This window comes from Pteronotus mesoamericanus, unplaced genomic scaffold (assembly GCF_021234165.1).
Source record: "Pteronotus mesoamericanus isolate MK-2021 breed Mesoamerican mustached bat unplaced genomic scaffold, CSHL_Meso_final contig_82, whole genome shotgun sequence".
In the NCBI taxonomy this organism is placed as follows: Eukaryota; Metazoa; Chordata; class Mammalia; order Chiroptera; family Mormoopidae; genus Pteronotus; species Pteronotus mesoamericanus.
In genome coordinates, this window is record NW_026555265.1 from 15115452 (window position 1) to 15135979 (window position 20528).

Sequence of the window (20528 nt, forward strand, 5' to 3'; positions counted from 1 at the left end):
TTTTTGCTGTGCCTACATTTAATCAGAAGATTATATTGCTGCAGGTCTAAAATATTCCATCTCTGGGCAAAATTCCAGGTACCACCACTGACACCGAGTTGGTGATGTTCACTCCTAGGAGACACAGAGATGCCGGCTGAATCTTTAACCGCTCTCGGTTAGACATGGTCCAGAGTGGGGAAGTCCAGGGAGACAGGGAAGGCGCATGTGAAGGCCCTTTGGGTCTGACCTACGACCTGTGCCTTCCCATGACGGCGGCATGAAGACCTGTTTTGTGAAAGAGTAGAGAGGTCCTGCCTGTCATAGCTTCCCCATCAAGGCTATATAATCTCAGGATTTAATTGCAAGCTCCTATGTACCCGTAGTGAGGGGTTTCTTTTAACCACATTATTAAAAGGCTGTCTTCATTGATGACTCTAGGGATCAATTTCAAAGCATTTTATAAAGTGGATTCTGTGGATCATCCCCCTCCCTCCACACACACATACACACCCCACCTAACTACCCGCTTATCTCACAATGCATGTGAGTCACAATGCATCCAGCGTATAAAGGCTCTGAGGAGTCTTGCAGTAAATCAATGTTTCATTTCTTTAAGCTACTATTACCTAAGCGCACTCAATCACCTAATCATATATTGGTAGAACTTCTATCCTGATAGAACCAGGGTCTGTAGAACACACTTGGTCTCCATGGCAAAATGATTGCTCTGAATGAGGTACAAAAACAAAAAGGACTTCAGGTCAGGGGAATGTAGAATAAATATCCATCACCATCGAAGTTCTGCTATATTTGAGAAGGTGAAGCAACTCCACGGACACAGTTCACGGGCTGATTTGCTACTCAGGTCCAAAATATGGATTGAGATAGGAAACATTTACTAGAACCTTCTGGCCAATAACTTTGAAGAGACCTCGTGGAGGAGTCAGCGAGGGGCCTTTTCTGCAGACCTGACCTGTACTTCCCCAGCATGTGCACCGGGGGCTGTGCCAAGTGCCTGGGGTGCACCCTCCTTCCACTCTCCACAATTGCTTTCCTGTCTAACATCCTGCTATTTTTCCCTGGAGGAAAAGAGATAGACAACATCCACCACCTTTCCCAAGAGGTCTGGTATTTCGGAGGAATATTAGGGAGCGGGTTCATGGTGAGTACAAAGCCTTAAAATCCCCCTGAAGGAGATTGTTACCCCATTCTTCAAAAATCGGGCACTTATTGATCAGGAAGATATTTTGTTGCTAACAGAAACGCAAGCATTCCATGGTTAAGTTTATGCCTTAATTTTTCCCTTTTCAATCAAGACCTAACAAGGAAACATGTCGCCCAAATTTACTAGGTAATTTAAACTTGGGCTGACAGTTCTCATGGGTCAATTTAGTTCCAGGAACCAAACTGAAGGTCACCCAAGAGAAGGTGCTAGGAGTGTTTCGAGTGGGGAGCTGGAAATACACTTTCTAGATAAATGATTGACTAAAAATCACCCAGAGAAGCAGATGTCAGTGGATTCTTCTTCCACGCGTGCATGACAGATTTCCTATCCTTTGTTCCTAATAGAGATTGGAAACTTCTGCTTTAGAGAGACACTTCTCATGATAATCAATGCCGCATTTTTTTTTTCTTCTCCTAACTTACGAGCTAAATGAAAATTCAGGGTGTCAGATATTGAAATCTTGCTCCATTCAGACTGCAGTTAAGCCAAATGGCATCTAAATGCTCAAAACATTTGTCCACCCCACCAGCTATACTCTGATAGCTCTTGTATATCCTTTGGCCACTAAGTCCCATGTCACGGCTGTGGCTCCTCACACACATAGGCAGGTGTGGGCCTCCCTTTCACACCTCAGACCCATTCTGAGGTTCTTCTCTTCTTGATAGATGCTCTTACCCGCTAATATGTTGTTGGACCTGAAGAACAATGACTGCTGTGGGTGCTGTGGCCTCAAGAGCTGTGGAAAAAGATTTGCGGTGAGTACCCAGGGGGCAGATGGCAGAACCAGCCCCAAACAGGACTCTAGGGACAGGGGTTGAAGGGATAGAGGTGAAATTCTTCCTGTGAATGGGAAGTAACAATAAAAGCCCATTTTAACAAATGAGCGCCCTTTTACTTATAGGGAACGAGTACCATTTTAGAGTTTACAAACAAGCAGGGATGTCCGACCTGGAGAACTGCCTGGTGCCAAATAAAGAATGCAGCCTGGGAAGCAGGGATGGGGACTGGACCTCTCCCTCGGCCAGGAGAGGCCCTGAGAACTGAGACGAGTCATTTCCTTCTCTGGTCCATCTGTAAAGGGGAACCTCCCCTCCCCAGTAGCCCCCTAAGTCCCCGTCCACACCACTGTCAGGTCACTGCCTCAGTGCCCGGCTCTTCCCGCTTCTCCCTGGATTTTGCCTCAGGACTTCCTCCTTCATGCAGCCAACCATCTTTTCGCAGGTGGGCAGAGAGATCAGGCATCATCGTTCTGTGGTGGGTGGAAAGAATTCTGGGATGTAGGGTCGGATCTCATTTCTACAACTGGGCGGGTCACTGTGCTGCTCTCGGCCTTCCTCTGCTCCCCTGTAATAGGAGTAAGTTGGACTAGAGCAGAATTTCCCACGTTTACTCCACGCTCTGCTGGTTGGCACAGAGATGTGCTATAGTTTTCAATAACATGGAAAGTCATTCTTGTTTTCTCCTTCAACCTTTTGATTCTATCACCAAAAAAAATCTTTCTGATGAAAAGAAGTCTTGACTATTTTTAACTCCTCATAATCTCCCTTTCTAACAAAGGAGAACAAGTCTTCAGATGCAAAAATGCAAGCAACATTAATGAATTTATGATATGTTATGTTTGCGAAAGAATCTAGTTTTTTTGTTCAGATGACTTAAAGGAAAGTATTCTTTAAGTAAAGAAGGCTTCTGTGGAACATTGTTCAATAAACCCTACTGGTCAGAAAGGCCCATGAGCATAAACAGACCAAGCCACGTGCCGGGGGCTCCCTCCTGCTGCTGTCCCCACAACCTCGCCCTCTATCTTTCCCAGGCCCTGCTCTCTCTCTCCTCTCTTGTGCTACGTTTTTCCGGAATGTTCCCCAGAAGTCAGCTGCATCATTCTCTTTTCTTTCCTTTCCTTGGGTAGTAAAACCAGGAACAAGAATCCACTGTAGAAGCAGGATGCGTTGACTGTAGGGCTGAAAAAAAAATCATGCAATCACCTAATTGATAGTTCATGGTGAAACCAGGAAATGGAGACACGCTGTCCACTGAGGCAGAGCAAAAAGGGAGCCCAGCCCCTGGGGTCTCCACTCTTCAAGAAGCTGGACTGAAAGGCTGAGGCGAGAGAGCAGGGCACTCCCAAGGTGGGCTTGAAAAACCCTGTCTGCAGTTTGTTTTCTGGTCTCTACCTCTTCCTCCCAACTGGAGGTTCTTCTGCCCTCTAATCCTTTTTAAAAAGTGATCTCTAGGGTCCCATGGGACTGCTAATCAATTTCATCAACTCATTCACGTCAAGTACCTGCTTTCAAAAGAGCCTTTTGAGGACCTTGGCTCAAAGATCTCTTTAATAATGGGATGAAGGTAGATTGATAAGGAGATATGTTAGGGGCAGGCTCCTATTTCAGCGCCCTTTTAAGGTAGATAAAGGTCCACCCCACCCACAGGCAGGGCCAGAGGGCTGATGGGCTGGTGGCAGGGAAGATGTCCTCAGGTCCCAAAGGAGTGTTTTCATTGGGAGTGATCAGCAGGGCCCCTGGGGATGCCCCTGGTGTGAGCGCTTCTGGAGCGAGCTTCTCAGCTAGTTGGAGGGGTATTTAAGAAGACAGTTCCTTGGAAATGATCATCTTAAAGGCAGAAATACATTTCACAAAACGGTTTTTATGCTGTGAAATGAACCATAGCATGCGCTACCTTTCATAAGGACCCTGCAAGGTTTGGGGGAAGACGTGGTAAGCACAGTGTGCAGGGAAGGGGACAGTGGTACCCGGTGCCCGGGGACTGAGGGCACAAATGTCCTCACTAAATGCTTGTGGGGTGGATGAAGTAAACGAACACTCGGGAGGAATTTCAGGTGATTTCCAAACTTACAGTTCAATTCTCACAGAACCTTTTCAGATAGGCATTAAACGCCTCATTGTATAAATAAGGAATCTGAGACACATGACATTAACTGTCTGACTGCAACCCTCCTCTCTGCCATCTGCCCCCACTTCCCTAGCATGGCCAATGCGGAAAATACAGGACACTAACATTTTAAGGGGGGGAAAACAGGTAATCTCTATATATCCTATAGTATAATTGCTAAGGAGGAACGTCCTTGCCCACCAGACATGTTTCTGCACATGTTGCTACGACCCAAGTCTCTAAACACCATGTCCCCAAACCTCCCAGTTTTCCTCCCTTCCCAGCCCCCAGTGCCTCTTCCCTCTGGTTCAGCAGACCTCAGCACACACCAGACCCAGGACCCACCATGGATGGGGCAGAAATGGGGTTCGATCCCAAGTGGTCTGCCCCCAACAGCCCAACAGAAAGGGAGGTCTTAAAGCTGACAAGTGGTGAATGAGAGGGCGTCTGATTAGACTGCATTTTTATCTTCCATTTCAAGGGAGTGCTTTACAGCATATATATATATAAAGAAATTTCTTTATCAATGTGGACAGAACAGGTGTGTTGAACAACCATAAGAGAGCCCATTTACTTCTGTTTTGCTGCTCAGGGTTATGCTTTCTGTATTGTATTTGTATAAAATGTGTATGTCAGAGTATGATAATAGAAATATTACAATATAATAATAACATTTACAAGTTCTTGCTAATGATATGGGAAATTAGTCAAAACTTGAACACAGGCAAAAGAGAGTTCTGGTTATCCTATCAGTGGAGGGCATTAACTATTATAATAACCCACCTAACTGTGGTTATCTGATTTTCTAGAGTACGTCTTTTTGATGCCCTATTCACTATTGATTAGGCAATTGTATAAATTATAGTCTCCCTCAGGCAGGTACTTATTACTGAGCCTTACTTTACAGAATGGAAGTGGAGGTCTCAGAGAGATTAATTTCCCAAGGTCATAAGGGAGTAACCAGGACTCAGACCCAGATTGGTCTGCTTATAAGTCATGCCCAGGACCACTATATGGTGGTGTCCCTCTTTAGTATTCATTCTTTTAGATGAGGAAAAACATTTCCAAAGTTCAAAGACTACTAAAGAAACTTCCCATTCCTGGTTCCAAATTCCTCCTCTCTCCTCCTCCTCCCCAGACCCTCCATAGGTTACCACTGTTCCCAATTATTGAGTCTTCTTCCAGAGATATTCCAAACTTGTTACCTGTTTCAGAAAACACCAACTTAGAGTGTCCTTCCTCAAACATATTAAACTTGATCTTAACAACTTTTCTTTTAACAAAAAAATTTTTATCTTTGCCCTGGCTAGTGTGGCACAGTGGAATGAGTGCAGGCCTGTGAACTGAAAGGTCTCCAGCTCCACTGCCAGTGAGGGCACATGCCTGGGTTGTAGCCAGGTTCCCAGTTGTGGGCATGCAAGAGGCAACCAACTGATAGATGTTTCTTTCACACATCAATGTTTATCTCCCTTTCTTTCTCCCTCCTTTCCCCTTTCTCTAAAAATAAATAAAATCTTTTTTAAAAATTTGTCTTTTAGAACCTATGATGAAGTTATTTTATACTGGTTTTAACACTGATGATACCTTTGTTGTAATTTGGCATTTTAAAAGGATTTCTGAACCTAAAATTAGTTAAAACAAAAGGACTTAAAGTGTGCTTTGCATCATGTGGTTTATCAGGAAATGTTATAAAATATAAGTTTGGAGCAAAAGAAAAAATTTTAAAAATCTGTTTGGGGTGTTTGTTTTATTCATTTTAAGGAAAGAGATTTCAAATTGGAATATAAAAACAGAACATACCACTTGTAGTTTTATGAAGTTATAGTTCAATGCCTTATTTTCTTCCAATTGTTTTATAAAGAAATAACACATTATTGGTTCATTTGAAAGTCACTGTTTTCCTTTCCACTATTACATTTCCCTCCCTCCTGTGAGGAACCATAATCATAATTTCAGTGCACACCATATCCATATATTTTTTAACTTTTACTTCCAACAGTCCATTTATCAATATTTTAGATAGAGTATGCTGTCCAGTACAGCAGCCACTGTCCACATGCGGCTATTGAGCACGCAGAATGTGGCTAATCTAAATTGAAACATACCCTAAGTATAAAATACATACTAGATCTCAAAGAATTAATACAAAAGAAAGTAAAATATCTCACCAGTAGTTTTTATATCGAATGTATGTTGAAATGACGAGAGTTTAGATAAGTCAAGGTAAAGAATATGTATATTTATAATTTTTAAACTTTTTTAATGGTAGTTACTAAAAATTTTTTAATTATATATATAATTAACATTATAATTTCAAAGAACTGTGTTTACAGTGGGGACTCCTTGTTAAAGGGAAAAATCATCTAATTGCTATTTTATAGTAACCTGGTTTTTCATTTACTCAGACTTAACTAAGATAAGGAATGTTTGCATTTGTACTCACTTTTTGTGTCTTTAAATATCTGTGTGCCAAAATGTTCCAGGATTGATATCTAAAGCCTTACTCAGATCACACAGCAGGAATAGCACAAGTCAGATTTCTCTTCTCACTACTAATTAATAGTTTTTGAAATTCTGAGTTGTTTTAGCTGAAGGGACCTTTTAGAACCTTCCACCACACACACACACACACACACACACACACACACACACACACACATACACACACACACATTAATAAGATATATATATATGGACTATTAAAATACCAATGGTATATTTCCAAATATTCCAAAAATTTACAAAGAAATAGAAAAGATTCTGAATAGCCTCAGAAATCTTGAGAAAGAAGAACACTTGGAGGGATCACAATACTGGATATCAAGCTATGCTATAAGGCCACTGTAATCTAAACAGCCTGATACTGGCACAAGAATAAGCACATAGATCAATAAAACAGAACAGAGAGCCCTGAAATTAACCTACACCTTTATGATCAATTAATATTCGACAAAGGAGACAAGAGCATACTATGAAGTATAAACAATCTCTTCAATAAATGCTGTTGGGAAGATTGGACAGGTACCTGCAAAAAAAAAAAAAAAAAATGAAATTAGACCATCAATTTATACCATACACAAGAATGAGCTCCAAATAGATTTAACTAAAAAAAATTTAAATGTACACTTTAAAACCAAAAAAATCCTGGAGAAAAACAGGCAGTAAAATCTCAGATAACTCTTAGATCAATATTTTTGCTGATATGTCTCCTAGGGCAAGCGAAACACAGGAAAAAATAAACAAATGGGACTACATCAAACTAAAAAGCTTCTGCACAGCAAAAAAAAAAAAAAATCAACAAAATGAAAAGTGAACCTATCTTAGGAAAGAACATAATCACCAGTGATAACATCTGATAATGGGTTAATCTCCAAAATATATAAAATACTTGTACAACTCATCAACACCAGAAAACAAACAATCCAATTAAAAAATGGGCAAAGGATCTAAATAGACATTTCTCCAAAAGAGACATAGAGATGGCAAATAGAGATATTAAAAGATGTTCAATGTCACTAATCATCAGATAAATGCAAATTAAAACAACAATGAGGTATTATCTCACACCTGCCAAAGTGGCTACTATTAATAAATCATCAAACAAGTGCTGGCAAGGATGTAGAGAAAAAGAAGACCTATAGCACTGTTGGTGGGAATGCAGCTTGGTGTACCTCCTATGGAAAACAGCATGGAGTTTCCTCAAAAAATTAAAAATGGAAGTGCCTTTTGACCCAGTGGTCCCACTTCTGGGTATATATCCTAAGAACCCCAGAACACTAATCAGAAAGGCTCCCATATTTTGCCATGTATAATGTGTACTTTTAGGGGAAAATAAGGATGCGCATTATACATGGGTATAATAATTACATACCATGAGTATAATAATAGATATAATAATCCCATGTATAATGTGCAGAAAAATGTGGGTATGCATTATACACAGCAAAATATGGCATATGCACTTCTATGTTCATGGCAGTGCTATTTATAATAGCCAAGATCTGGAAACAGCCCAAGTCCCCATTAGAAGATGAGGGGATGATAAAGCCGTGATACATTTACATGATGGAATACTATGTAGCTATAAAAAGGAAGGAACTCTCACCCTTTGCAACAGCTATGGACAGACCTGGAGATTACTATGTTAAGTGAAATGAACAAATTAGAGACAGAGAAGTACTATCAGATCTCACTGATATGTGAAATCTAATGAACAAAATAAACTAATGAACAAAATAAAACCAGAAGCATGGGTACAAGGAACAGACTGAGAAACGTCAGAGGGAGGTGTTGGGGGGAATGGATGAAAGGAGGTGAAGGGATTAGCTGAAGAATGTATATGCATAGCCCATGGACATGGACAACAGTGTGGGGAAGGCGAGGGGCGGTAGGGACAGGGTCTGGGTGGCAGTAGGCAAAGGGGGGAATAGGGAACATCTGCAAGAGCATCAACAATACAAAATAAAAAGTTAAAATTAAAAAGAACAAAAATAAATAAATAAATAAATAAATAAATGCTTCTAGCTAAATTCCAAGTTAATCTGATTAAAAACATATTGACACTGAAAAAAAAGCAAGTTATTTAACTTTATGTAATTTAACAATTTCTAAAATTATTCAACAAGGCATAGTTTGGAAAAGAACAGCTATTCTAACATGAGAAATTCACCAAAATTTTTATTTACTTATGCCCTAGAGTATCTTCACAAATGTTTTTGATGGTGAGAATGGATTTAGGACACCCTAAACATAAAAATTTTTTTTTAAAAATCTAAACAATGAGTGATATGAAACTTTAGTCATTGAAGTCATCTAACAGGTAGTTAGTTATCCCTTGATAAATCAAGAAGAGGAAAACCCAAACAATGTCTTAACTAGCTTCAAATAACTCACTGTCCATGGCTTCAAGGAGTCTGTGCTCTGGCTAAGAAGACAAACATAAAAAGCTATGCATTAAAGTGTTGTAGGCACTGCACTGTGATAGAAGTTTAGGCAGTCGGAGAACCTGGGGCGGGAGACAGGGAGAGAATGGTCGCTTCTACATGGGAAGACAGACAAGGCTTCATAAGGCACATGGGGCCAGAGCTGTCTAGAAAGCTGCACCAAAAATACATTTATATATGATATGAAAACAAATACCAACTGAAGTGGAACTCCATTATTATGTAGATTTCATATCCATTATGGTAATATTGTTAGTAATACATGGAGAGGAAGGGGAAGAACCTGACATTTAAATTAGGTTTCACAACAGACCTTTGGGTAAGCTTTATTATTCCCATTTTATAGATCAGAAAACTAAGACTCTGAGGAAACATTCATTATACAAAATCACCACACAGAGAAAAGTAGCAAAGCTAAGATCTGGGTCTGCTGGGTCTGCTGACTTTTAAAATCATGTGCTTTGCAGTAAACCTTCAAGTCACCAAATTAAAGTTAATAGAGGTGATAATTTTCCCCCTCTATTTCAAAAATTATTAATGTTCCCACACTACTCTCTTACTGCTGTTTAGAATCGACATTGCATCTCTGGGCCTAATCTGGTTCATCTATAGGAGACAGCCAAATGGGCTCCAGGATTGTTTCTGCCTTTCATTTTGTATAATTCTATTTTGATTTATAATTAATTAAATAAAAAGAAAGATGCTAGTGCAATTAATGCTTCACTAAGTAATCTCTGTCATATAAAAATATTTAAAAGAACTAGGGCCCTGACAGGCGTGGCTCAGTTTGTTGGACATTGTCCCACAAAGCAAAAGGTCAGTCAAGGCACATGCCTAAGTTGTGGGTTCAATTCCCAGTTGGGAATCGTATGAGAGGCAACTGATATGTCTCTCTCACATTGATGTTTCTCCCTCTTTCTTTCTCCATCCCTTCCCCTCTCTCTAAAAATAAATAAATACAATCTTTAAAAAGAAGAAGACGAAATGGAATGCTGGGCTTATTTAACCCAAAGAAGAAAAAACTTTCAGAGAGTGGAAGGGGTGGAGAGATGTTAAATATATGTTTAAGATACAAAATGTCTGCAGATATTTTGAAGGTTGAGACCACATGGAAGAGAGGTTGGACTCAATCATTTTGACCTCAGGGAATATAACTACAACAAATGAGAATTTCTAGACTTCTATTCTTTCTCAACAGCAGAACTTGAATGCTACATGACACCAAGATCATTCTCAGAGACCTGAGAGGTCCCATCCCTTGTTAAGACTGGCTCCTGCCTGTAACAACCCTGTAGCTACCATGCTTAGCCATAGGCTGGTTAGGTGTGTTGACACCAACATACGGGCCACCTTAAGAACCTGGCTGTCTCTCTTTTTCTCTTTCAGATGTTCTCCTCCATAATATTTGCTGTGATTGGGTTCTTGGGTGCTGCATACTCATTTGTCATCTCACTCATCTCAATCAGGAAGGGTCCTAAATGTCTCATGGACAATAACGAGTGGGGCTACCCCTTCCAAAATGGGTAAAGTATACGCTGCAATGCCCGCTTGTTACTACAGGGGGAGAAACTGCACATCTCCTGCCATCTTTATTTACAAGTCTCAGGCATGTTGCTCTTTGAGGCAGAGCTGGAATTGGGGACTGGAGTGAAGTTGCACACAATCTCACCTCTAATCTCACCTCCCAATGCTGTTCTGACAGAGACCAGGAGGAATAAAGAAAGAGGGCATCTCCGCTGGCCTGAGGGAAGGAGATTTGTGGTGTCCCCACTGGTATCCAAAATTTATTAGCAGACACATGAGACAACTAATAATACTAATAAACAGAGTATTGGGTTCCATTGCAAATCTCATAATAGAAAACAAAAACGATTACTCACTAACAGGGCTCAGTGCTTTCACTTAACCTCAAATTTGTCAAATATTGACAAATTAGTCAAATAGTCAAATAATCATGGACAAAACCATTTTTAAGGTGCAAAATTAAAGCAAATGACATTGGAAATACTGTAGATTCTTCGTGAGAATATATGTTAATAGAACTCATTAAAATAACACTTTGTATTTTCAAGGTCTTTGTAGTTTACAAAGAACTTTCCTTTTTTAAAACAAATTTATAATTAAATATTTGTAATAAACCCAAAAGGTAATTTACTTCCTGCCAAGACAGGCATAATAACTCTGATGTGCTCCAAGTCAGACCACCAGCTGGGGGCAGAGGCAGGACGTCCAGGCTTAGTGTTCCCATGTTACCCATTCCCTGCCTCTCGACTGCTCTGTCCTGCCAGTAGCCTCATGTAACTATTTACATTTAAATTAATTCCAATGAAGTAAAATCTAAAAATCCTCCATCGCATTAGTCATCTTTCTAGTCCTCAGTGGCCACGCATGGCTGGTAGTGACTGTATCGACCATCACAGGCATAGGACAGCTTCATCGTCACACGCAGCCTATCAGATACTGCCATGTAGACTCTGACCCCCGCGAGGGCTGGGGCCATTTCTGCTCTGTTCACCGCGGCAGCCCCACCACCCAGCACAGTCACTCACACATCTGGAGAGTCAGGGAAGACGGTTGTTTGGTCCTCTCACACACGGAAGATGGGTTCATTACTAGAAAATCTATGGGACTCCATATTACTAACGTACAATGAGAGACTAAGGAACCTCAGGGCAGGTTTCTGATGGGGGAGAGGGTGGTACTGGTTCTGTCATGATCTGAGGTCTCGAGGTATTCACAAGTTTCACATAAAATATCATCCCCACCCTTCTCTGTAGCTAAGCAGTAATACAAGGCCTCTGTTATAGGCAGTGATTTCCAAATGTATTTTACAGTAAAGAGCCCTCTCGTCTCGCAGAGGACTGTTGGGGCCGTACTGTCATGGGGTTGGCCTCCCTGAGCACAGGTATTCAGACGTCAGAAGGCTGAGCCACCTCTGAGGTTCTTCCCCTGAGGGCTCTCTCTCCCCCACCTGGGGGTGTGGCTGTCAGCTACAGATTACATCTTCTTTCAAGGACCCACTTTTTATTTTTTCTAACATCATCAGTGCAGTACAAACAGGTTTTACTATTTATTCTGTTATGTGAATAATATCATCCTTGATCAATTAAAAATCACTTAGAGTAAATCTATGTCCACAACAAAGGAAGAAGAGAGGGAACACAGCAGATGCCCAGCCACATGCAAGGTGGTACAACATTCTCAAGTGTCTGACACTAGGGCCAAACGTGTCCCCTGGCATAGTCACACCTGCCTGTGATGCAATGGGACCAATGCCCTGCTCTCGTTAGCTCACTTTAGAGAGTAGAAAGGTCTTTTTTTTTTTTTTTTCTAAGTTTTGCTACAGGTAACTATGCCATTAATGATTTTGTGATTTAATTCAATCTTTTCAAGCAGTCACAAGAAGACTCAAAGAGAATAATCTCTTTATCATGGTATGAGTAAACCTTGTTTGGCACACTATTATACATGTATTTATTTTATCAATAAATCATATTTCAAATATACTAAGCAGATATAATTAGTTAGAGAGATTTATGCAATGGTGAGGAGCATTGGCTTTGGAGTCAGACAGGCTTTAGGTCAAACCCAGGCACTTCCATTTCCAGCCTCAACTTTTTAATCTGCATTCAGAATCTGTAGGCTCATTCACCCAGTGACTGTTCCCTGAAGGTAACTCTCTGCCAGGCATTGTCCAAGGGGAGCAGCACCTCCCGGTCACACCGGAGAGGGTGATGTGAAGCAGCTGCCCAGAACACGGGCAGGTCGCAGTCCCTGAAAGCAGCCGCTGGTTACTGAAACTGCATGTGCTGGAACTGGGGACAGACACAGGGGACATGGCCCTGCCCTCGTGAGTGTCAAGTCCCAAAGAGGAGACAGGCAGAAGGCCAGCCGGTGACACGGAGTGCTGGGAAGCACACAAGGGAAACCAAAGGCAGCTCAAGGCAGGAGGAGCACCAGCAGTCTGTCCCGGAGGAGGAGGTGGCACCTGGATTAGCCCCACAGAGGAGCCAGGCTGAGCATCCAGCCTCCCCCTGCTCCTTCCTTCAGCTGCAGGGAGTGAGTTGCAGGAAATGCACAGCTCTCTGGGCCGATGTTGACAGGATCACTGCAGCTCGGGTGGAAAGGCCCTGCACAAGAACCCGGATGCTCAGTAAACTGCCTGGAAACTGCCCCAGCTCCCCTTGCTTCACAGGCTATGGGGCAGGATTAGCCCCCAGGGCCACGAGATAGGAGAGCCCCTCTCACCAGGGCACGGCAGTCATCGCCGGGATCTCTGAGACGCTCAGACCTGCGAGTTCAGGGCAGAGAGGAAGGGCCTGGAGCAGCCATCCGTGGTGGTTTGTGGGGCCTGAGGCAGCAGCGGGAGTGGGGCTGAGCCCTGCTCCGGGCGCCAAGCTCAGTCCTGGCTGCCAAGGTCCCGCTTGAGCGTTTTACTAATCTCACCGCCAGGAGACGCTGTCATCCCGCCGCTGCACACGCTGCAGGCGAGGGAAAGAACTCGGCGCTGCCGATCGCTTCACCTCAGGGGCTTTCCTTTACCAAATGTGCCTGGGAAATGGTGTCTCTCCATAACGCCTTATCATCAGCAAGTTGAAAATCTGTGTAGATAGATACACAGGAAAATACAAGGAAAAATGCAGAACAGAAAGATGAGTGTTTTACAAATAATAACTACTGAAGAGAGGCCTTGCACAACAATTCGTAAGGGATATTGTCTCCGGGAATTCTCACAATTGAGAGGTTTTTAGCCTATGGTATAGATAATGAAACTGATACTGTGCCAGGGAGAGGGATGGGGAGCATAAGTAATTTGTATGAGGAATTCACAGATAGTAAGATGAATCCTTGCACTCAAACCCAAGTCTATCAGAAGTCAAAATACCAGCTTCTGTCCTGTAGACCAGGCAGCTCAGATTAAGTGAAATTATAACAATACTAACACTCATTGAGCACTTACTATATGCTAGGCACGGTCCTAATCTCTTTCCTAGTGTGAACTCATTTAGCCCTTACAATAACTCCATGTTTCCATAGATGATGTCATTCCCATTTTATAGGTAAGTCACGCAGCTAGTGCGCAGCTAAACCCTGTGCTCTTGTGGAAAGGTGAATCAATGCTATAAACAGTCTTTTATTTTTTAAATCAAGAGCAAATGCTCACTCCCTTGTTCCTCTGACTGTTAAATGCCAAGGCATCTTCCATCACTGCAAAGATTTTTCAAATTTTAACACAAAATATATTGAAATAAGTGTATACTGATTAAAGAATCTATCAGAAACAGGAGTCATCAAAAAGACCTAGAAACAATAAGGTGGATGTTGATTTAGGAGCCACATGCAGACAGAGGTTCGCATTGAGGCCTTGAGAGGATAGAGGGGGCATAAGGAAAGCGGGGGAGGCCAATTTGTGGCTCTAAGAATAAGAGAAGGAATAATAATAACCCAAAAGATTGACCCAGTTTCCTGTGCTTTTTGTTGAAGACAGCAGGGTACACATTTCTCCTTCATAGCATGACGTCCTTTATATGAAGTGAATTCCTAATATACAGAATTCATCAATATATTGCAGTGCTACTATTTCAAAGTTTTTGTAAAATATATATTAAGGCAGCAGATTATTTAGTGCTTTTAATTAAATATTTTTGCATGTGGAATTCCCACATGTTAACAAAAACATAGTTGAGTCAAATTCATAATTTGGCTAGGAGTCTTTTAAAAAATCAAGCTTTTCCTTTTAACTATATAACACAATTGTACTATACATGAGTTCTGATGACCACTAGATGCAATAGAATTTTGTCAAAGTCCAAGTGGTCTCAAGTGACAGTAGGTGAGATAAAGCCAAGGAATATTTGTAAGATTCTATTCCTGGAGTGTTTCATTTCTAGGTTCCTTAATAGATACTGAATTTACCTGTTCTCTTGGTCAACTCACAAAAATCACTATGTCGCTTAGTAGCCCTGTGTCCTATGGGTAAGTCACTTAACCTCTCTGTGCTTCAATATCTTTATTTGTGATAAAAAAAAAACTTTTCTATGAGAAATAAATGAGTGCATTAGTGTAAAGTGAGCAGAAAAGAGACTAACACATATAATACAGTCAATAAAAATATTAGGCATTGTTTTAAAAAGTAGCGATATTATGGAATGTATTTCTTATTGAACTTAGGTTTTGGATGGAAAGCATTGCAAAAAAAATTTATTATGGTGACTCTGTAGTCTAGGGTATTGTCTACATTTTATAGATGTCTCCTTTCCTCCCCCATGCTCCTGACAGGGACTACCTCAGTGACAAATCGCTACGGAGCAAGTGCCGGGAGCCCGAGAATGTGGTTTCCTGGAATCTCACCCTCTTCTCCATCCTGCTGGTCATAGCGGTGATCCAGATGGTTCTCTGTGCCATCCAGGTGGTCAATGGTCTCCTGGGGACTGTGTGTGGAAACTGCTGTCGGGTAAGTTGAGGCATTTTTCCTTTCTTCTCAGGATGAGAGCGCTGAGGCTGACCTGCAGTGCTAGTGGAATGACATGGTACAGAGAGTGCCAGCTACAGAAAACCAGAGTCAGGCTGGACAGTCCAGGAAGCCCCCTCGGTCAACCCAGGGAAACTGTGACTTTGTGTTGCTGGAACCCAGAAGTTTCGCTTTCTTTGCATGTTAATATACTCAGGCTGAATTTATCCCACATTTTTCATCTCACACCCAGTTGACCATAGTCCTACAGACAAAGTACTGCATATCATATAGAAATTTATAATAATGTTATGTGAAAATCCCCAGGTAGTGGGCATTTGTCATATGCACATATTGTCAGCAGTAACACATCATGGTCTCGGCCGAAACATTCTCACCGTTTCCTAACTAGAGCTACACAGCGCGTTAAAGTTGCCAGGTAATAGTATGAAACATGCTTCAGAGTATTTTATTTTCTCTGGAATAGAATAGAATTCACCAATGTAAAACCTATATTTTGATGAAATTTATGATCCAGATGAGAGAAATCGTTAACATGTGGGAAAAAAGTCACCGAGGATTTAAGTAACCAATAAGTGGCGGTAGTAATCAGTACAACGGGGGTGATGGGGAGGGAAGAAGGGAAAAGGGAAGCAAGAAACTAAGAAGAATAATATTATAATTAACTTTTCTACCTTTTAGGGATATAGACGAATTTAAACCTCTGTGATGACCTTCTCTAACTTGATGGCATGTGGGAAGACTATTAAACTTGACCTTTTCTCTTTGGGGTTGTCAGTCTTATCTGTATCCAAACTGTCAAAGCTTAGGGAGGGCACAGTTATTCCTTCTCCTTTCCAACCAGCTTAGCTCAACTTCCAGTTTTATGTTAGTTTCAAATGTGAAATAGTTTGGCCCCTTACACTATATTTTTAAATCTTTCATATTGATTTCCTTTTGGAATTGATCAAGAGATTCAAATTAAATTTACAAAATTTTTGCTTCCAAAGTGAAAATGTATAAAATCATATGTACTATCACACTGCTTCTTTGTATATACAGCTGTTTATGTCTTTGGAAGTTTTACATAATTCAGAGGAAGGAAGCACACGAAAAGTGAGAAACTAAGACCATTTTTTGTTTTCCAGATTTATAGGAAAAAAGTGATTGATGTATCATAAATAATTTTTATTTGGTTTCCTTTGGCTAATGTGTGTGAATAACATGAAACTAGTCTTTTGTGCCTACCATCATTAGCAAGGGTTTCCTTATGTGTATGAAACTAAAATTATAATTCAGTGGTAGTGTAATAAAGATGATGTGTGATTCCAGAGGGAGGACAAAATTTTGAATAAATAACACCCTCCTTTTACCTCTCTACAAGTGCCTCTTTTGATCAAACAAAAAACATTTTTAAAAAGTTGACTTGGGCCTATAGCCCAAGAATTAAGGTTATAGGTATGATTAATGCTATGTGTCATATTATGACATTAACTTTGGTTTTATGAGTCAGGCATTAATATGGAGTTAAATCCATTGTGTTGAGTTAAGTTCAAACTCCAACTGCTCCACATATCAGCTAGGGATCCTGGGAAGTTACTTTCTCAGTCTCCATTTCCCCATCAGTGAAATGACTGTTAAAAGGCAATCAACCATCCAGGAAATGTTGAAGTCCCCCAACGGTGAAATAAGGAGGCCTGTGGGATTGGTAACTTGACTCGTGTACAATAAGAAGAGTCCCAGAGGGTGTTCCAAGCCAGCGAGGCTCACCTCTCCACCTGCCAAGCTGATAGGCCACACTGGGTAAGTTAGCCACACTGACAACTAGGTTTCTTACAGTCATTAATAAAGCAATTACCAGTCTCCACTGAATGCTGGCCCCTGGGAGACAGCTGCTGAAGACACAAGGACTTACATGTTACATGTCTTTGGTTTTGCCCTCACTGCAATGAGAACTCTGAGATCACAGATCAAATCTGGCATTTAACAGGAAGAAGGAAGAAAGGCAGTCATGTAGGCATTAAGACCTCCTTGGGAGAACTATAAATAGACACACACACACATACAGTGTTTCAAATCAGTTTAGACCACTGTTTCTCAAATGTGGCTGATCTTCAGAATCATCCAGGAAATGTTCTAAAACTATGATCCCTGAGCCCCGCATAGACCTAATGCAACTGAAAATTGAGGCATGAAGCATGGAAGTCTATCCTTTGCTGTTACTTAGTTTTTAAAGCTCACCAGCCACTATGCTGAAAACCAGCCACTTTGAGCAACCCTTGACCACTTGTAATAAAAAAAAACACCCAACATTTTTTACAGAAATCTTGGTAATGTATACCATGGGTAATTTCACTTCCTCCCCAGAACAACTGACCAAGTGTTCTTACCCTCTGCTTTGTCTTGACTTGTGCAAAGCTTCTTCCATCCCCACAGGCCCCTCTTCCTGGCCCCCAGCCCGGAACAGCACTCGGGTGTCCCTTTATCAGCTTCCGCGGGGACTGGGCTGACCACGGTGAGAGGCCCTTCCCGTCCGACCGCAGCCATCATGCCCCCTTGCTTGCCCAGCTTCCCGTTGCTGCTAAGGGCTGCTTACCTCTCCCAGAGAAAGAGAAACCTTTTCTGTTCGTGTCTGAGGCAGCAGCAAATTCCTGAGATTGGAGATTGTCCTGCTGCAATTGTCCTTTTGAATAAAGTTTCTCCTTAGCTAAGTCTGGGTTTGTTTGTATTTGACACAGCCTTTTGATATAAAAACTATGATTGGCCTATTTTGTGTAAGAGTAAAGTGAGGCTTAGAACAAAATCGTAGCTTCCCAGGGCCCCATAAACAACAAATGGGAAATCCAGATCCAAACCCAAACAGTTGCGTGCTCGAGGGTGAGTCCACTCTCTCAGCCACTGTGCTAAGTGGCCTCACTGAGTCCCCTAAAAACATCTAGGAAAAATGCTTCCTTATTTAAAGTTTCTGTGTAGAATGAAAATACTAAAATTTTTGTTATCTTTAAATGTTATAATTAATGCTGTCCATTAATTCATGCTAACCTGAATTTGTGAGAACTATCAATTAAAATATTATAATCAAAATTAGTATTTTATATAATCTTTCAGAGCACCTAATTAAATACAACCACACTCAGGGCCCCTGGTTGCTTACTCCTGTGCTTTCTACTTCCCAAGTATTTCTTTTTATTTTCTAATTAAATTTATTGGGGTGACATTGGTTAATAAAATTACATAGGCTTCAAGTATACAATTCTATGGTACATCATTGTATATTGCATTGTATGCCCACCATCCCCAAGTATTTCTATTTACTGACTTTATCCTCTCTGTGTGGAAGAAACCAGGATGCAGGAGAGGATTTCTAGAATCATCAGGGTTTAAAAAGAAAAAAATAAAAGGCAGGTTCCTAAGCCTGTGCCCCGCGCAGCACCGAGGAGGCTCTCCGAGTCCCTTGTGCCTGTCGCCCCCTTGAGGGGCTGCCACTGGCAAAGCATGACTCAGATGTGGACACCATTCCTCGCATGCGTCGGCCCCACTTAACACCACAACCCTCCGCGGTAGGCGTGCGGTTATTACTGCCTTACATGAGGACTGAGGAGACCGAGGCACAAACAGGGTCAGCCAGAAGCCCAACGTCACAGAGCAACTCCGTTGCACAGCTGGCATTCCACACAGGACAGCCGGCTCCAGAGCCCCCCCCGCCCACCGGGCTCTCCTGCCCCGTCCCCCAGAGACTGTCCCTCGGCCGCGCTACAGCTCTGCTGCCCTCAGGAGCCACGCAGAGGCTGAGCCCTTCTCAGCACCGAGCAGACCAGCAGCACTTTCAGTCACAAGATCCGCCACAGAATTCTCAGTGTGATACATACAAACAGACCCCCGCATTAACAGATTCTTCAAATATCTACTCATATTCATTCTCAAGAAAGCTCCATGAACTGAGTTCTAAGAAAACACCTGCAGGCACTGCAGGCACTGGGAGATGCTGTCTGTGGTCTGCAGCTGAAAATGCAGACCTACATTTACTAGGTCTTCGAGCTACATTTACTAACGTGTCTTTTTCAGCAGTGCTTTGGGTTCACTATTTCAGTGTGGCACTGGACCATGGGAGAGAGAACTGGATGCTGGCTGAGACATAGTAAGTGTGTTGCTGTGGAAAAGCTTCAGTCTCCTGGCCTCACTTGCCTGGTCTGTAAATGGAATCGATGAGTCAGGCTTTTGCTACATCCTTTCTAAAGCTACCATGCTCAGGTTTGGGGATTGCCAGAAGCAGCCTAGATTTTTAAAATTTGGGTCCACAGAGCTTAGCTCCTTTGGAGAGCTTTAAAAAAAACCCCCAATATCTAGGCCCCACCTCCAGAGATAATGAATTCCTTAAGCCTAGGCATTTGTCCTTGTTTCTTGTAATTCACCATGTGATTCTAATAAGGAATGAGGAGGCAGGCTTTAGAACCAGTGCTCTGGGGTGCTCCCAAACTTGAATATTCATCAAAAACGCCTGGAAGGCTTATTCCCACCCCAAAGTTTCTGATTCAGTAGGCATAGGGGTGAGGCATGTCTAGTAAGTTCCTAGGATATGCTGATTCTGATGGCTCAGAGCTCACACTTCAAGAACTGCAGGAGTTTCCACACACTCTGAAATGGCATAAATGGTCAGATGAGTATATATTTTTTTCCCTGCCCTGGAGAGAATGTTTATATATTGCATTAGATTCTCAACAAGAACCATGATCCCAGGGATTAAGAGCCAGATTTAGAGTCTAATCATGAATTTTAAACTTTTCGAAAACAGGGATTCATAGCAGATGATTTTGCAACTTGTTCAGTTTTGAAGCAGTCCTGGGGTGGGTGTGTGTGTGTGTGTGTGTGTGTGTGTGTGTGTGTGTGTATCTGAACATTGCTGGACTCCATGTTGCCAACACACCCACCAGTCCACTCAGGGCACAGGTTAAGGAAGAGTACCTGAATACCAAATGTGAATTTCATGGGATGATAAAGATAGAAATAGGTATACAGAGAAAAGGAGGGGAGGGAAGGAAGA

The 20528-nt window shown here is 41.8% G+C and overlaps 1 protein-coding gene across 1 annotated transcript; it reads left to right on the forward strand.

Moving 5' to 3' along the window:
- The first annotated feature begins 970 nt into the window (after window positions 1-970).
- LOC129079816 (transmembrane 4 L6 family member 4-like) lies at window positions 971-18142 on the forward strand. The gene is made up of 5 exons (XM_054585056.1): window positions 971-1144; window positions 1873-1962; window positions 10423-10559; window positions 15316-15490; window positions 17924-18142. Exons 1-5 carry the CDS (start codon window positions 971-973, stop codon window positions 18140-18142), a joined length of 795 nt encoding a protein of 264 aa, XP_054441031.1.
- Window positions 18143-20528: the final 2386 nt, after the last annotated feature.

Bases quoted from the DNA above. Each gene is read 5' to 3' on its own strand.
- LOC129079816 (XM_054585056.1), top strand. From the start codon at position 971: ATGTGCACCGGGGGCTGTGCCAAGTGCCTGGGGTGCACCCTCCTTCCA. The intron at 1,963-10,422 runs GTGAGTACCCAG...TTTCTCTTTCAG, and splicing joins GCTGTGGAAAAAGATTTGCG to ATGTTCTCCTCCATAATATT. The intron at 15,491-17,923 runs GTAAGTTGAGGC...CCATCCCCACAG, and splicing joins TGTGTGGAAACTGCTGTCGG to GCCCCTCTTCCTGGCCCCCA.